Source organism: Mustelus asterias, chromosome 7, assembly GCF_964213995.1.
Source record: "Mustelus asterias chromosome 7, sMusAst1.hap1.1, whole genome shotgun sequence".
Classification (NCBI taxonomy): Eukaryota; Metazoa; Chordata; class Chondrichthyes; order Carcharhiniformes; family Triakidae; genus Mustelus; species Mustelus asterias.
The window spans coordinates 46,409,119-46,426,643 of NC_135807.1; the positions used below are offsets into that span (position 1 = coordinate 46,409,119).

The window sequence follows — 17,525 nt, forward strand, 5'->3', positions numbered from 1 at the left end:
ACAGTGACCACTCCATCTGACGAAGGAGCATTGCTCCGAAAGCTTATGGTATTTGCTACCAAATAAACCTGTTGGACTTTAACCTGGTGTTGTGAGACTTCTTACTGTGCTTACCCCAGTCCAACGCCGGCATCTCCACATCGTGTAGAGAAAGATCAACTTAATGCAAGATAGGTCCATTCAAAAGTCTGATGGCAGCAGGGAAGAAGCTGTTCTTGAGTCGGTTGGTACAGTATCTCAAACTTTTGTATCTTTTTCTCGATGGAAGAATGTGGAAGAGAGTATGTTCGGGATGCGTGATGATTATGCTGGCTTCTTTTCTGAAGCAGCGGGAAATGTAGACAATGTCAATGGATGGGAGGCTCGTTTGACTGATGGACTGGGCTTCGTTCATGACCCTTTGTAATTTTTTTGCAGTCTTGGGCAAGAGCAGGTACCATACCAAGCTGTGATACAACCAGAAAGAATACTTTCTGTGGTGCATCTATAAAGGTTGGTGAGAGTCGTAGCGGACATGCCAAATTTCTTTAGTCTTCTGAGAAGTGGAGGCATTGATGGGCTTGCTTAACTATAGCGTCGGCATGGAGGGACCGGGACAAATTGTTGGTGATCTGGACACCTAAAAATTTGAAGCTCTTGATCATTTCTACTTCATCACCTGTAGACAGGGACATGTTCTCCACTATGCTTCCTGAAGTTGATGACTATCTCCTTCATTTGGTTGACATTGAGGGAGAGATTATTGTCTTTGCACCAGTTCACCAGATTCTCTATCTCATTCCTGTACTCTGTCTCGTCATTGTTTGACATCCGACCCACTATGGTGGTATCATCAGCAAACTTGAAAATCGAGTTGGAGGGGAATTTGGCCACACAGTCATAGGTGTATAAGGTGTATAGTAAGGGGCTGAGGAAATAGCCTTTTGGGGCACTGGTGTTGAGGTTGATCGTGGAGGAGGTGTTGTTGCCTCTCCTTACTGATTGTGGTCTGTGGGTTAGGAAGTTCAGGATCCAGAGGGAGGTGCCAAAGCCCAGGTCACGGAGTTTGGCGATGAGTTTCGTGGGAATAATGGTGTTGAAGGCTGAGCTGTAGTCAATAAATAGGAATTAGACATATGTGTCTTTGTTATCTAGGTGTTCCAGGATTGAGTGCAGGGCCAGGGAGATGGCATCTGCTGTGGATTGTTGTAGTGGTAGGTGGACTGTAGTGGATCCAGGCAATCTGGGAGGCTGGAATTGATTCGTGTCAGGACTAACCTTTTGAAACACTTCATAATGATGGATGCTAGAGCCACTGGACGATAGTCATTAAGGCATGTTATCTGGCTTTTCTTTAGTACCGGGATGATGGTTGTCGCCTTGAAGCAGATAGGGACCTCAGATTGGTGTAAATAGAGGTTGAACATGTCTGCGAATACCCTGCCAGCTGGTACCCCACCCGGGCCAATTGCTTTCTATGGGTTGATCTTCGAGAAGGCTGCTCTGATATCTGCAATAGTGACCTTGGATATAGGTTCATCTGAGGCTTCCGGGGTTGAGGCCATGCTCTCGCAGACCTCTTGCTTAAAATGGGCATAGAATGCATTGAGCTCATCAGGGAGGAGTACATTGGTGCCGATGATTTTACATGCCTTTGTCTTGTAGCCTGTAATGTCTTGCAGACCTTGCGATAGTCAGTGGGAGTCCGTGTGGCTAGCCTGGGACTCTAGCTTGGTACTGTTTTTTGGCATCTTTGATGGATCTCCTTAGATCGTATCTGACTTTCTTGTATAAATCAGTGTCGCCTGACTTGAACGCCTCAGACCTAGACTTCAGCAAGCAGTGGATATCCCTGTTCATCCATGGTTTCCGGTTGGGAAACACGCGGATTTGCTTCTTTGGCACACAGTCTTTTCCACACTTATTAATGAAGTCAGTTACTGTCGTAGTGTACTTGTTCAAGCTGGTCGCAGAATTTTTAAATACTGACCAGTCTACTGATTCTAAGCAATCCCGTGGGAAATCATCCGATTCCTCAGACCAACATTGCACGATTTTCTTTAATGGATTCTCCTGTTTCAGTTTTTGCTTGTGAGCTGGGAGCTGGAGCACAGCCTTGTGGTTTGATTTGCCAAAGTGTGGGCGGACGATAGAGTGGTAGGCATGTTTGATATTTGTGTAGCAGTGGTCTAGAATGTTTGGGCCTCTGGCGGAACAAGAGACGTGTTGGTGGTATTTTCACCATTAAGCAATCACATTGTAGTCTGATACTGTTCCATGCACCTGTAGTGGGCATATTGGCGTTGACGCTGTTTGTAGTGGATAGTTTAACCACAACAGGTTATATCTCCTTATTTTAATGCCAGTGTTAAGCCTCCTTGTTTTGTTGCACTATCAGATTGAAGCAGCCAACACACTCTCAACAGACGGAAACCAAATATTCAGGTATTAAGGATTAAACAACAATGTGGCAATTGTGTGTTCCTCTCTTCCCCTTCACTGCTTTATTTTGATGTATTGTCACAACAAAGAATTGATTTCACAATCAAAAATGGAAATCAAGAAGGATTTGATGAACTGCTCAAAATAAACTGATAAATTTAATGTCCCAGATTTTCCTACATTGATACAGTGAGGCTGGCATCTGCAAGAGTGGAAACGTGGAAACCTGGAATTTGCTGTCAGTGATGCCCTACTCCTTTACAGGATGCACTGGCAATCTTCTCTGATGGAATCTGCATAGTGATCATTGAAATGGTGTGAATTTAGGGAATTACCCATGAGACTTGCACTAAAGAGGGAGAAATTATTGGGGTTGGTGCAATTAAGAGCAAGTCAGTATTTAGTAGTGTAATGGTGGTGGTGTGTTACAAATCACTCAGGAAGTCCAAGTTGCTAAGGCATAGTCTGGAGCTATGGATGGTGATGGCAGAGACTCTAACTTTCTTTCCATCACATAGCTGACCAGCCACCTTTCTCTCCTGCTCTTACCGGCTGCCATTAGGAAATGTTGGAAGGATTTGCAGATTAATAATGAACCTGTTCGACCATGAAGTCCTGTGGTGGGACTTGAATCTAAAGTTTCTGGCTAAGAGGCAGGAAAATTATTGTCTGTGCCACAAAACGTCCTTCGTAGTGTAATAAGTGATAAGTATTATTGACCAACCTTTCTAGCTCTGAAAATTAACTTAATAAATGTGGAATCTCATTCCCTCAGAAGAAAATTAACATTGCAGTTTTTAATTGTTTTCTGTCTTCCACTTTTATGTCTCTCCCTTAATCCCATATGTATGTACCAGTCTTCATTTAGATTCCTGTCCAGTCATTTGGAAGTAGTTTATTGTTTCTGTTTTGGGCTTCCTGGTTTGCAGTTTGAGAGGGGAAAATGTTTGTTCCATTTTTGGGAGTAGGGGAGGGTGGCGGCGGTGGGTTGGGGAGGGGGGCTGGGGGGTGGACACATGACCACATTGCCCTGCATCCTGTCCAGTAAAGACAGGCAGCATTTAAACTTTGTGCTGCCTCCTCATCTACATGATTTCAGCCTATAGTCTAGCATTGAATGTACTGCTGGCTGGTTGCACGCTGGAAAGGAGGCCCGGCAACTTGTATGACTCATATGTTTTTCAGCTAGCCTGCATGCCTCTTAAAAAGGAGCTGCACTCATTGGACAAACTTAAAATAGTATCATTGGAAAGCATACATTTGGAAACGAAGACCCCAATTCCCTTAGTGGCTCTTCCTTTCTCCTGTCATAACTTCAGTTAGAAATTGTTGGAATCCTCAAGAGAAACAGTGTTTTGTTGATTTTTTTGAGGATTTTCATTGATCTCCTGCCAAAATTACAGCAGGAGATTAAGAAAACTTCCTACCAAAACATAGGCACGATCTTCTGGCACATGCCAGCGGGATTTTCTGGTCCCACCAATAGTGCAACCCCGCCATGTGTTTCCTGGGGTGTGGGGTGGAATCAATGGGAAATCCCATTGATACCGGCAGGACCAGAAGATCCTGCCGCCGGCCAATAGCGCGCTGCCTCCAGCCACTGAGGAAAATGCCACGGTGGGTGGGGGTGGGGGGGGTGGGGGGGGTGGGGGGGGGTGCAAAGAATCCCAGCGATCAGGTCTATTAGTGTAAAAGTTAATATTAGTTTCTTTGGAAGGTACTTGTAATAATGCCTCAGTACATTGTGGAACAAACATATTCCAAAATCAGAGCATCTTCACAATTCCAAAGGGACCATTTCCTCTCTCATATCCTGGTCCATTTCTATCATCCCCAACACCTCACCCTCTTCCCACGGCATTATCATTTTACACTTGCATGAGCTCTAACATCTGCCCTTTTACCTCCTCTCTCCTGACTGACTGAGGTACCAAACAAGTGTTGTCACACATCTTTACCACTGTCTTCTTTGAAGTGTAATCTCAATGTTAATGCCCCATTTGATTTCATCCCAATTTTCTTGGAAGATCTGAAATTCAATGGGAGTGTATTAGAATGTCAAGTGCACTGATTGTGACTTGATTAAAACATACAAGATCCTGAGGGTCTTGACACGGTTTTTTGTGGAGACAATGGGCCTGATTCTCCCATTGCGGCCCGCAGCTTTTCTGGTGGGTCGGGTTGGGAGATGCGCGTATCGGCCATTTCGCGGGTTCTCTGCGAGCTTTTACGACCTGCGCACATCTCCTAACCAGAAGAAAATGGCGCCACCGGGAATGCGCAGAAGTCCGGCGGGAAGTGAGGTAAATCATTTGAATATGTCTTACATATATTTTAAACATATTTTAAATGTGATTATCGGGTCTGGCACGGAACTTGCCGGGCCCAATAGCATCTCTCATCCCGTCAGGAGTACTTCATTCCGGCAGGGTTTAGAGTACCTCCTCATGTTCAGGGAACTAGTGGGAGACCCTGCTGGACTGAAGGGAGGCAATCGGGGCGCCCCAGGGGGTCAGGCAGCAGGGGGTGGTGCCCCCGGGCATGGGCACCCTGGCAATGCCAGCCTGTGCCCCCTGGCACTGCCCAAGGGCCAGAGTGCCCATGCCCAGGGGACACCTTGACCACTGCCCAGCAGGCATCAGGCAGTGCCAAGGGGGTGGGGCCTTTTGTGGGCAGGGCCTAGGGATGATCTGTAGGAGTGGGAGGTCCCGCTGCCACTCTGCATGGGGATCGGTCTGGGCTGGAGGGAAGGTAGCGATTGGGGCGGGCTGTGGGGGGGTGGTAGTCTGCTGGAAGGGTTGTCTGCCTCCTGGGGGAGGGGGGTTCTGACCCCACTGCGGGGTCAGCGGGGGGGTGCGGGTCTGCTGGGGTGAGGGGGGTTCGCCACTGCAGGGGGTGTTGTCTGCTCCGGGGCGGTGCAGGTCAGGGATGGCCCGGGAATTATTATGGGGGCCGCGATTGGACTGTGCGGGGGGGGGGGGGGGTGGGGGGCTGGAGGGGCAGCACTGTGGGATCCCGGGCTGGCCAGCGATCGAGCTGGCCAGCAAATGGAGAGACTGACAGATCGGGGCCACTGCACATGCGCAAAGTTCCGGAACTGTCAGACTCTGGCGTGAATAGGCCCCGCCACCTGAGCTTTCAATGATATTCATGATTGTGACGTCTGCATTGCACAGAGTGGGGAGTTTGAGGTCTGAAGCTGCATTGAAAAAACAGTCATGATCTAGAAGTTTTCCTAGCAATTCAGCACTTTGGGAGAATCGCCCCCAATATTTTCTTTTGTGAAAGAATATAGAACTAGGGCTCACTGTAGGGGTCACTCATTTAAAATGAGGTGAAATGTTTTCACTCAGAGGGTTGTGAGCCTTGGAACTCTCTGAAAAGATAGTGGAAGCAGAGTTTTTGAATATCCTTAAGATAAAACTAGATAGATTTTGGGTAAGCAAAGGGGTGATAGATTACAGAGGGTAGACAGAATGTAGATGACAATCGGATCAGCCATGATCTTGTTAAATGGTGGAGCAGGCTCGAGGAGCTGAATGGCCTACTCCTGCTCTTCGTATGTTCATATGTGCTCTTGTAATTTACAATCTCCATCTCCTTTATAATATCAACCATATAACAGTCAATCAGTATTAATACAAATCAATATGGTTTTTGTTTTTCCCGCTGAAAGATCGTAGCATCACTTTTTACCTTTCTCAACATATTAATTTAAAAGTGGAAACACTTATTTTGAAAGAAGCAGGTAAGGTGAAATAATGGTAGTGCCAACGCAGGCAAAGAAGTTGAGCAAAACCATGTCGACAGTTCACATTGTGGATGCCGTCTGATGGATCAGAAGACTGCTTCATAGATTCAGCACACATGACTGCAAATGAAAATCTAAAAAATACCTATGGCAATTGTACAAAACAGCCAGCGCCAAGGATTCTGGATTCAATTTCTTTTTCAGTCCAGAAGAACTACTCCTTAATTGTAATTGGAAAATAAATCACATCAATTTTAAACCCATTTTGGCACCATCTCATAAATAGGATACTTTTGAAATTTTTCCCATGGTGAAATCATCCACAGTGAGGGTCTTTGACATCAGTCATTTAAAAAGCAGGTGCAAAAATGTCCAATCTACCCACTGTTGTAATTTGCCATTAAGCGATATCAACATGACATCAATAGAAGGAACACTTATTACGTGATCCAGAATTAGTTTCATTTTTGCTTTGAGCAGAACACACACAAAACTCTGATGCCTTCAAGCTTATGTATATTATACAATATAAATATTGTATAACATACAATATTTATGTATAAATATTCTCAAGTGTCTGGTCTTAATAAATGAATCCACATTATGTTTACCAAACCCCTGATGAGTGATTGGTGCCTCATATCTTGTACAGAAAATAAATCCAAGGTATTATATCATTACAATAACACAAAATGGTGATCAGCAGTTGTAAGACAGGTGCCAGCAAAATTAAGTATAGGCACAACATGATGAACAATCTTAGATTATGTTACATATACACAGTGGTTACAAGAGCAGGTCAGAGGCTAGGAATCCTGCGGTGAGTAACTCACCTCCTGTCTCCCCAAAGCCTGTCTACCATCTACAAGGCACAAGTCAGGAGTGTGATAGCATACTCCCCACTTGCCTGGATGGGTTCAGCTCCAACAACACTCAAGAAGCTTGACACCATCCAGGAGAAAGCAGCCCGCTTGATTGACACCACATCTGCAAACATCCACTCCCTTCATCACTGACGGTCAGTAGTAGCAATGTGTACTGTCATTCACCAAAGATCCTTAGACATCACCTTCCAAACCCACGACCACTTCCATCCAGAAGGACAAGGGCAGCAGATAAATGGAACACCACTACCTGGAGGTTTGCCTCCAAGCCACTCAGCATCCTGACTTGGAAATATATCTCTGTTCCTTCGCAATGGCTGGGTTAAAATCTTAGAATTCCCTCCCTAATGGCATTGTGGGTCGACCCACAACACATGGACAGCAGCATTTCGAGAAGGCGGCTCACCACCACCTTCTCAAGGGCAACTAGGGATGGGTAATAAATGGTGGCCAGCCAGCAATGCCCATGTCCCACAATTGAATTTTTTAAAATGGCATGAGAAGAGCCTCAATGTTTTGCTGCAATATGACAGATGATTTGGGGTAGTAGTAGTTGCTACCTGATCTATCAGTTCATTAAACGATTTTAAATCCAGGGTTGCCGGGTAGGTTAAACTTTTATGATACTGAAAGTTGGGGCCCCATAAGCGATCAGGAGGATGACTCTTTGCCGGTCATCCCCTTCTATCCCATTTACCGGAAGAAATATTTCATGCGCTCGGCAAACTGGGGCAAATCCTCCACACCCGCATCATATGGTTCTAATTTCCTAAACCGCAGCATTTTCAAATCTCCCTGTTACCATATCACTAGGTTCATTGAAAAGGCAAAGTTATCCAAAACTTCCCTTGTTCCTCATCGCCAATGTAATAACTCAGGAAGCCCAACTGGAAAGAAACAGTATTGTTAAGCACAAATTAAAGCCACTACTGTGTGGCATACATACAGAAGTCCCAACTTTCCTTTTATTTAAATAATTCATCCAAATACATTATAATCCAAATAAATTATAAATTATAATCCATCCAGGCAGGCCATTGCCTATTACCAAGGGAACTCATATTCAATTAGCTTCACAGGGAGATCAATTAGAGATTCCCCATGGAACTTATGGGGGTTAACACAGCAGCAAATAATCAACATTTATAAATGGAAAAGAAAAGTTAATATTTTGGCTATTACCCTTGTCGAAATGTTAACCTCTTTTTTTCCCTTTATTGATACTGACTGGTCTGTTGTTTATTTGCAGAATTTTGCATCTTGTTATCAAGATTATTCTTGATTTTCTCCTGTTCATAAGCAGCCACTTTCACAGATTCTCTGCAAATTCTCCAATGTAGAGTAATTATTTTAATCACATTAAAAATGTCACAACAATGCTAACAAAGTAGAACTTCTTGGTATTGTTGGTGAAAATAAACCAAAATGAAGCCCTTAGGATAACTCAGCATATATTTAGATTGTGTATACCCAAATGATATTTCTCTTCTGTTATGGAACAAATCAATTTCCTTCCACAGTCCAAAGATGTGTGCCTTAGGTTGATTGGCCATGCTAAATTGTCCCTTAGTGTCCCAAGATACATAGATTCGGTGAGTTAGCAGGGTAAATTTGTGAGTTTACGGGATAGAGCCTGGGTAAGATGCTCTGTCAGAGAGTCGGGGTAGACTCGATGGGCCAAATAGTCTCCTTCTGCAGGGAGGATTCTATGAAATCAATTTAGCAAACTGTTCCCCAAATTTTGACTTGTTATTTACTCACTACAGTTTTGACTTGAGGAATGTGAATGTGAGATTAACAATGAATTAAGAATGGACAGTATAGATTTGCTTCCCCAAGCTTTGGCATTGCTGATTTTAATTTTGCTGAAGACAAAATGAAACCAGAGAAACCAGAGGCCTATGGACTTTCTTCTTGGCGGCTGAAAATGATTGGCTTCAGGATAGAACTAAAATCTATTAAAAAACAAAGGGATCATATACTCTCTCAAGTAGGACATCAAACATTGTATGTATGGGGAACTGTACAGATAAAGCTATTCTTTTAAAAAACAAGGCAGCAATTTTAAAAAGTGGCAGTGTAGAGTCCATGGCTCACCTTTCCTGGCGTGTCTGCTCCTCTGTGGTTTCCATGGCACATTCCAAGGAATTCTGCAAAGACTGAAGCTGGTTCACTGTCTCTTTCAACAGAAAGCGAGTCACAAACTGTTCCAGATTACATGAATCTTGGTAATCCTGCATAAGTAATTCAATTTAAATACAATTAATGAAATAAATCTGGAATAAAAGGGGAACTTCAACATTCATCAGCAAGAGTGGCTTTGTAGCACCACTACAGCTGAGCTGGCTGAGCCCTGCTGCAAGTGGTGACAGAGCTGATAGGAATGGTAAAAACCTACTTGATCTTGTTCTCACCAACCTAGCTGTCACAGATGTATCTGTCCATGATAATATTGATAGGAGTGACCACTTCACAGTCCTTATCGAGACAAAGTCCCACCTTTACACTGCGACATTATCATTGTACCAAATTGAAAAGACTCAGATCGGATCCGACAGCTCAGAATTAGGAGTCCATGAGGATCTATGGGTCATCAGCAGAAGCAAATTTCCAGACTAATCTCCAATGTCAAAGTCAAAGCATATCCTTCACCTTCCTATTACTATCAATCCAGACAACCAACTCAGGTTCAGTGAGGAGTGTTGGAGGACATACCAGGAACAGCAATAGGCATACCTAAAGTGAGGTGCCAACCTGATGAAGCTACAACACAGGACCACATGCCGCTAAACAGTGGAAAGAGTATAGTATAGACTGATCTAAGCAATCCCATGACCAATGGGCCATCAAAGTTCTGCAGTCACATCCAGTTATGAACGGTGGTGGACATTTAAAAAACTAACAGGAAGAGGAAGCTGAATGATTTTTCCTATCCTCAATTATGGAAGAACACAGCATATCGGTGCAAAACACAAGGTCAAAAAATTTGTAACAATCTTCAGCGAGAAATGTCAAAATGATTATCCATCTCAACCTCTTCTTGAGGTTCCCCCGCATCACAGATGCCAGAATTCAACTCATTCAATATCAAGAAATGGCTAAATTCATTAGATACAATAAATGCTATGGACTTTGACAACATCTTAACTGTAGTACTGAAGACCTGTGTTCCAGAACTAGCCACACCCCTAGCTAAGATGTTCTATTACAGTTATAACACTGGTATCTGCCAGAGAATGTGGAAAGTTTCCCAAGTATGGCCTATCCACAAAAAGCAGGGCAAATGCAATCTGGCCAATTATCACCCATCAGACTCTCTCAATTATCAACAAAGTGAGGGAAGGAGTTTTTGAAAATGCTGTCAAGCAGCATTTACTCACCAATAATCTGTTCAGTTATGCTCATTTTGAGCTCTGACAAGACCATTTAGTTCCAGACCTCATGGCAGCCTTGGTCCCAACTTGAAAAGAAACTGGGAAGAGGAGGGAATGTCTGCCTTTGACATCAAGACAGCATTTGATCAAATATGGTATCAAGGACTAAATGGTTCAAGAAGACACCTCACCACCACATTCTCAAAGGCAATTTGGGGTGGATAATAAATGCGAGCCTCACCGGCACGACCAACATTCCATGAGTGAATGTATTATTAAAAAGTGCTCAGGGGCTAATCCAGCAGAGTAGATCTAAATTATACTGAAATAAAGCAATCCCAATTGAAATTTAGTTGGTATAAGTTGAAGAAAGCCTTTACAGAGTGAATTGAATGTTGTGTTAATGTAATTTAAGAGGTGATTTAATTGGAACATGTAGAATTCTGAGGCATTTGACAGAGTGATTGCTGATAAAAGGTTTCCATCGTCAGGGGGTCTAGAATTTAGAGGTTGGAATTTGGCCTAGGTAATGGGGGTTTTGTTTGGCGAGAAGGCCTGTCAAAATTGGCCAGTCATGGGCCTTCCCATGATAGGAATAACAACAAAATGGACTATTATTTAAATGGTAAAAAATTGCAGCATGCTGTTGTGCAGAGGGACCTGGGTGTCCTTGTGCAAGAATCACCCGATTTGCAGGTGCAGCAGGTAATTAAGAAGGCAAATGGAATTTTGTCCTTCATTGCTAGAGGGATGGAGTTCAAAAACAGCGAGGTTATGTTGCAGCTGTATAAGGTGCTGGTGAGGCCACACCTGGAGTACTGTGTACAGTTTTGGTCTCCTTACTTGAGAAAGGAAATACTGGCACTGGAGGGGGTGCAGAGGAGATTCACTAGGCTGATTCCGGAGTTGAGAGGGTTGGCTTATGAGGGGAGACTGCGTAGACTGGGGCTATACTCATTGGAATTCAGAAGAATGAGGGGAGACCTTATAGAAACATATAAAACGATGAAGGGAATAGATAAGATAGAAGCAGGGAAGTTGTTTCCACTGGCAAGTCAAACTAGAACTAGGGGGAATAGCCTCAAAATAAGAGGGAGCAGATTTAGGACTGAGTTGAGGAGGAACTTCTTCACACAAAGGGTTGTGAATCTATGGAATTCCCTGCCCAGTGAAGCAGTTGAGGCTACCTCATTGAATGTTTTTAAGGCAAGGATAGATAAATTACTGAACAGCAAAGGAATTAAGGGTTATGGTGAACAGGTGGGTAAGTGGAGCTGAGTCCACGAAAAGATCAGCCTTGATCTTATTGAATGGCGGAGCAGGCTCGAGGGGCCAGATGGCCTACTCCTGCTCCTAGTTCTTATGTTCTTATATTCCCAGGATTTAGGACCCCAGGGGCAGAAATCTCACCCCAGAGAGCTGCGGGCCACTCAGAGACTGGTACTTCTCCACTGCCACCAGGCACAGTGGAAGCCGTCGGCAAAACACCCACTAGAGGCCAAAAGCCAGAGGTGAATAAGGGTGGAATGCAGGTTGCAGGGAGAGGATCAGTGGGTGGGAGTGAGAGGTTTGGAAGAAATGGAAGGGCGATGGATCTCAGTCCTCCTTCCTGATTCTAGATTGCTTGATCAGACATGGAGTTTCTTTGAATGATGGCTGCCCCCTGGGAACCCACACGCCAGTCCCCCTGCCCACTGGTGATTGAATGCCAATGGAAAGTTTCCAATCCTATTTGTATATCATCAAATGTAGAATCTTCCATAAACCTGCGAGATCAGGCTGCGTTTTAGAACATAAATGGGCGGCACGGTAGCACAGTGGTTAGCACTGCTGCTTCACAGCTCCAGGGTCCCGGGTTCGATTCTCGGCTCGGGTCACTGTCTGTGTGGAGTTTGCACATTCTCCTCGTGTCTGCGTGGGTTTCCTCCGGGTGCTCCGGTTTCCTCCCACAGTCCAAAGATGTGCGGGTTAGGTTGATTGGCCAGGTTAAAAATTGCCCCTTAGAATCCTAAAATGCGTGGGTTAGAGGGATTAGCGGGTAGATATGTGGGGGTAGGGCCTGGGTGGGATTGTGGTCGGTGCAGACTCGATGGGCCGAATGGCCTCCTTCTGCACTGTAGGGTTTCTATGATAATTTTTTTCTCTCGCATTAACAAATTTTCCTTGAAGCATCTAAGAATGTAACCTTGTGTAGTTTTATCAATATAACTGAGAATAGTGGGTGGCACGGTAGCACAGTGGTTAGCACTGCTGCTTCACAGCTCCAGGGACCTGGGTTCGATTCCTGGCTTAGGTCACTGTCTGTGTGTGGAGTTTGCACATTGTCTGCGTGGGTTTCCTCCGGGTGCTCCGGTTTCCTCCCACAGTCCAAAGATGTGCGGGTTAGGTTGATTGGTCAGGTTAAAAAAAAAATTGCCCCTTAGAGTCCTGGAATGTGTAGGTTAGAGGGATTAGCGGGTAAAATATGTGGGGGTAGGGCCTGGGTGGAATTGTGGTCGGTGCAGACTCGATGGGCCGAATGGCCTCCTTCTGCACTGTAGGGTTTCTATGATGATTTCCTCGTGTCTGCGTGGGTTTCCTCCGGGTGCTCCGGTTTCCTCCCACAGTCCAAAGATGTGCGGGTTAGGTTGATTGGCCATGCTAAAATTGCCCTTAGTATCCTGGGATGCGTAGGTTAGAGGGATTAGCGGGTAAAATATGTAGGGATATGGGGGTAGGGCCTGGGTGGGATTGTGGTCGGTGTAGACTCGATGGGCCGAATGGCCTCTTTCTGTGCTGTAGGGTTTCTAAGTTTCTAAGTTTCTAAGCTTGATCACAAAAATAAGCAATTTTGTAAGAGAATCTAGTTCACTGCTTGTAACATGATTTTGAATAACTGAAAATGATTAAAAACTGTGCAGAAATATCTACCAGTGTCATTGTGCTACAATAGCCATTTTTTTGGTAAACTAAATATAGTTTTAATGTTTAAAAGCTTTAAAATGTGGCAATTAGTGCCTTTGTACCTAAAAAAAACACTTTTAATTTTAGTAGTCTCCTTGAAGGTCTAAAAAAGCAGACAATTAGCAAAAACTCACTTGGTGGCTAATTTAATTGGGGAACATGTCCGATTTTGGGAGTATCAGAGGGATGTCTTTGAAACCAATGCAAAATTTCCTGGAATCACATTTTGCACTGGGCATACTTTGTGCTTGAAATTTTCAATCTACTGCACTGGGTTTTATTATTTATTTATTCGTGTCAAAAGTAGGCTTACATTAACACTGCAATGAAGTTACTGTGAAAATCCCCTAGTTGCCACATTCTGGCGCCTGTTCAGGTACACAGAGAGAACTTAGCATGGCAATGCACCTAACCAGCACGTCTTTCAGACTGTGGGAGGAAACCGGGGCACCCGGAGGAAACCCACGTAGACACGGGGAGAATATGCAAACTCCACACAGACAGTGACCCAAGGCCGGAATCAAACCTGGGTCCCTGGCGCTGTGAGGCAGTAGTGCTAACCACTGTGCCACTGTGCTGCCCGATTTCAGCTGAATTACGCAGAAGAAAGCAATGCAACCTAGTTAAAGTTCTACCTGGTTTTTTTTCAAATTTCCACATTTGTTGCTTTATTTCTTTTCACCTCTTAGTGTTGAAAAAATCACATGAATGTAAAAATTGATCCTTTTGTTATTTCTCACAGGGACAGCAAAGCTCCATTGCTTAATCACATTTCTTCCTAAAGTATGTTGGTAATGTAATTTGCATCTGTATTTCAACAGATGTACAGTTTGAAGAAAGGCTTGGAGAAAATTGCGTGCTGACAATTTACAAGATCCCCTGTGTAATCAAAGAGCCTCCTTGAATATCTTGAGTCATTGTTTTCAGTGATAAGCTCAGCTCCTACTTTAGTCACCGTTGCAGTACACTGACATGAATAGGCCGGATAATCTAATGGCAGAGCACTTATCACATAAAATGTAATCATGAATAATAATTAGATGAAAAGGAATGTAAAAATGTAAAGGATAAAATTTTGATACAAATGTTGACTTTGAAATTCAGCTTCTAAGTGACCTTTTTTCTGGTGCTGTAAGTGCCACTTTACCTCCAAAATTGTGTCCTCAGCACACACGTATACTTCTGGTGCAAATCTTGACAGGTGCCATTGTGGTAAGGGCATTAGCATGTGCTGAGGGAGTGTCACTGAAAGTATGCTCAGTAGGCAGATCATGATTGTCAATCAATTGTAAGACTGATTTGACAGTGGTGCTTCCATTTTGGAGCTTAATGCTCCAAAATTCCACCTCAATTCCTCTTAACCTCACACAACTGCGGATGTTTTCAGCCATGATGTAGAGATGCCAGCATTGGACTGGGGTAAACACAGTAAGAAGTCTCACAACACCAGGTTAAAGTCCAACAGGTTTATTTGGTAGCACAAGCCACTAGCTTTCGGAGTGCTGCTCCTTCATCAGGTAAGTGGGAGTTCTGTTCACAAACATAGAAACATAGAAAAACTACAGCACAATACAGGCCCTTCAGCCCACAAAGTTGTGCCAAACATGTCCCTACCTTAGCGATTACTAGGCTTACCTATAACCCTCTATCTTACTAAGTTCCATGTACTTATCTAAAAGTCTCTTAAAAGACCCTATCGAACCCGCCTCCGTTGCTGGCAGCCCATTCCACGCACCCACCACCCTCTGAGTGAAAAACTTACCCCTGACATCTCCTCTGTACCTACTCCCCAGCACCTTAAACCTGTGTCCTCTTGTGGCAACCATTTCAGCCCTGGGAAAAAGCCTCTGACTATCCACTCGATCAATACTTCTCAACATCTTATACACCTCTATCAGGTCACCCCTCATCCTTCGTCTCTCTAAGGAGAAAAGGCCGAGCTCATTCAACCTATCCTCATAAGGCATACTCCCCAACCCAGGCAACATCCTTGTAAATCTCCTCTGCACCCTTTCTATGGCTTCCACATCCTTCCTGTAATGAGGCGACCAGAACTGAGCACAGGTGTGGTCTGACCAGGGTCTTACATAGCTGCAACTTTATCTCACGACTCCTAAACTCAATTCGTCAATTGATGAAGGCCAGTACACTATACGCCTTCTTAACCACAGCCTCAACCTGCGCAGTTGCTTTGAGCGTCCTATGAACTCGGACCCCAAGATCCTTCTGATTTTCCACTCTGCCAAGAGTCCTACCATTAATATTATATTTCGCCATCCTATTTGACCTGCCAAAATGAACCACCTCACACTTATCTGGGTTGAACTCCATCTGCCACTTCTCCGCCCAGTCTTGCATCCTATCAATGTGTCGCTGCAACTTCTGATGTCCCTCCACACTATCCACAACACCTCCAACCTTTGTGTCATCAGCAAACTTACCAACCCATCCCTCCACTTCCTCATCCAGGTCATTTATAAAAATCACAAAGGGTAAGGGTCCCAGAACAGATCCCTGGGGCACTCCACTGGTGACCGACCTCCATGCAGAATATGACCCATCTGTAACCATTCTTTGCCTTCTGTGGGCAAGCCAGTTCTGGATCCACAAAACAATGTCCCCTTGGATCCCATGCCCCCTCACTTTCTCAATAAGCCTTGCATGGGGCACCTTATCAAATGCCTTGCTGAAGTCCATATATACTACATCTACTGCTCTTCCTTCATCAATGTGTTTAGTCACATCCTCAAAAAATTCAATCAGGCTCGTAAGGCATGATCTACCTTTGACAAAGCCATGCTGACTATTCTTAATCATATTATACCTCTCCAAATGTTCATAAATCCTGCCTCTCAGGATCTTCTCCATCAACTTACCAACCACTGAGGTTAGACTCACTGGTCTATAATTTCCAGGGTTATCTCTACTCCCTTTCTTGATTAAAGGAACAACATCTGCAATCCTCCAATCCTCCGGAACCTCTCCCGTCTCCATTGATGATGCAAAGATCATCGCCAGAGGCTCAGCAATATCCTCCCTCGCCTCCCAAAATAGCCTGGGGTACATCTCATCCGGTCCCGGCGACTTATCTAACTTGATGCTCTTCAAAAGCTCCAACACATCCTCTTTCTTAATATCTACATGCTCAAGCTTTTCAGTCCGCTGCAAGTCTGCACTACAACCACCAAGATCCTTTTCCAAAGTGAATACTGAAGTAAAGTATTCATTAAGTACCTCTGCTATTTCTTCCGGTTCCATACAAACTTTCCCACCATCACACTTGATAGGTCCTATTCTTTCACGTCTTATCCTCTTGCTCTTCACATACTTGTAGAATGCCTTGGGGTTTTCCTTAATCCTGCCTGCCAAGGCCTTCTCATGACCCCTTCTGGCTCTCCTAATTTCCTTCTTAAGATCCTTCCTATTAGCCGTATACTCTTCAAGATCTCTAACATTACCTAGCTCCCTGAATCTTTTGTAAGCTTTTCTTTTCTTCTTAACTAGATTCATTACAGCCTTTGTACACCACGGTTCCTGTAACCTACCATAACTTCCCTGTCTCATTGGAACGTTGCTATGCAGAACTCCAGACAAATATTCCCTGAAAATTTGCCACATTTCTTCCGTACATTTCCCTGAGAAAACCTCTTTCCAATTTAAGCCTCCAATTTCCTGCCTGATAGCCTCATAATTCCCCTTACTCCAATTAAACACTTTTCTAACTTGTCTGATCCTATCTCTCTCCAATGCTATTGTAAAGGAGATAGAATTATGATCACTATCTCCAAAATGCTCTCCCACTGAGAGATCTGACACCTGCCCAGGTTCATTTCCCAATACCAAATCAAGTACAGCCTCTCCTCTTGTAGGCTTATCTACATACTGTGTCAAGAAACCCTCCTGAACACACCTAACAAACTCCTCCCCATCTACACCCCTTACTCTAGGGAGATTCCAATCAATATTTAGGAAATTAAAATCTCCCATCACGACAACTCTGTTATTATTACACCTTTCCAGGATCTGTTTCCCTATCTGCTCCTCAACATCCCTGTTACTATTGGGCGGCCTATAGAAAACACCCAGTAAAGTTATTGACCTCTTCCTGTTCCTAACCTCCACCCACAGAGACTCCGTAGACAATCCCTCCAT

At 44.1% G+C, this 17,525-nt stretch overlaps 1 protein-coding gene across 1 annotated transcript in view; it reads right to left on the minus strand.

Annotated features, from left to right (window-relative positions):
- Positions 1-17,525, minus strand: part of necab1 (N-terminal EF-hand calcium binding protein 1) — a 166,980-nt gene that overhangs the window by 43,886 nt on the left and 105,569 nt on the right. The window contains exon 7 of the mRNA XM_078215487.1: positions 9,154-9,290. Coding sequence (XP_078071613.1) covers positions 9,154-9,290 — 137 coding nt within the window. The remainder of the gene's footprint in view (positions 1-9,153; positions 9,291-17,525) is intronic.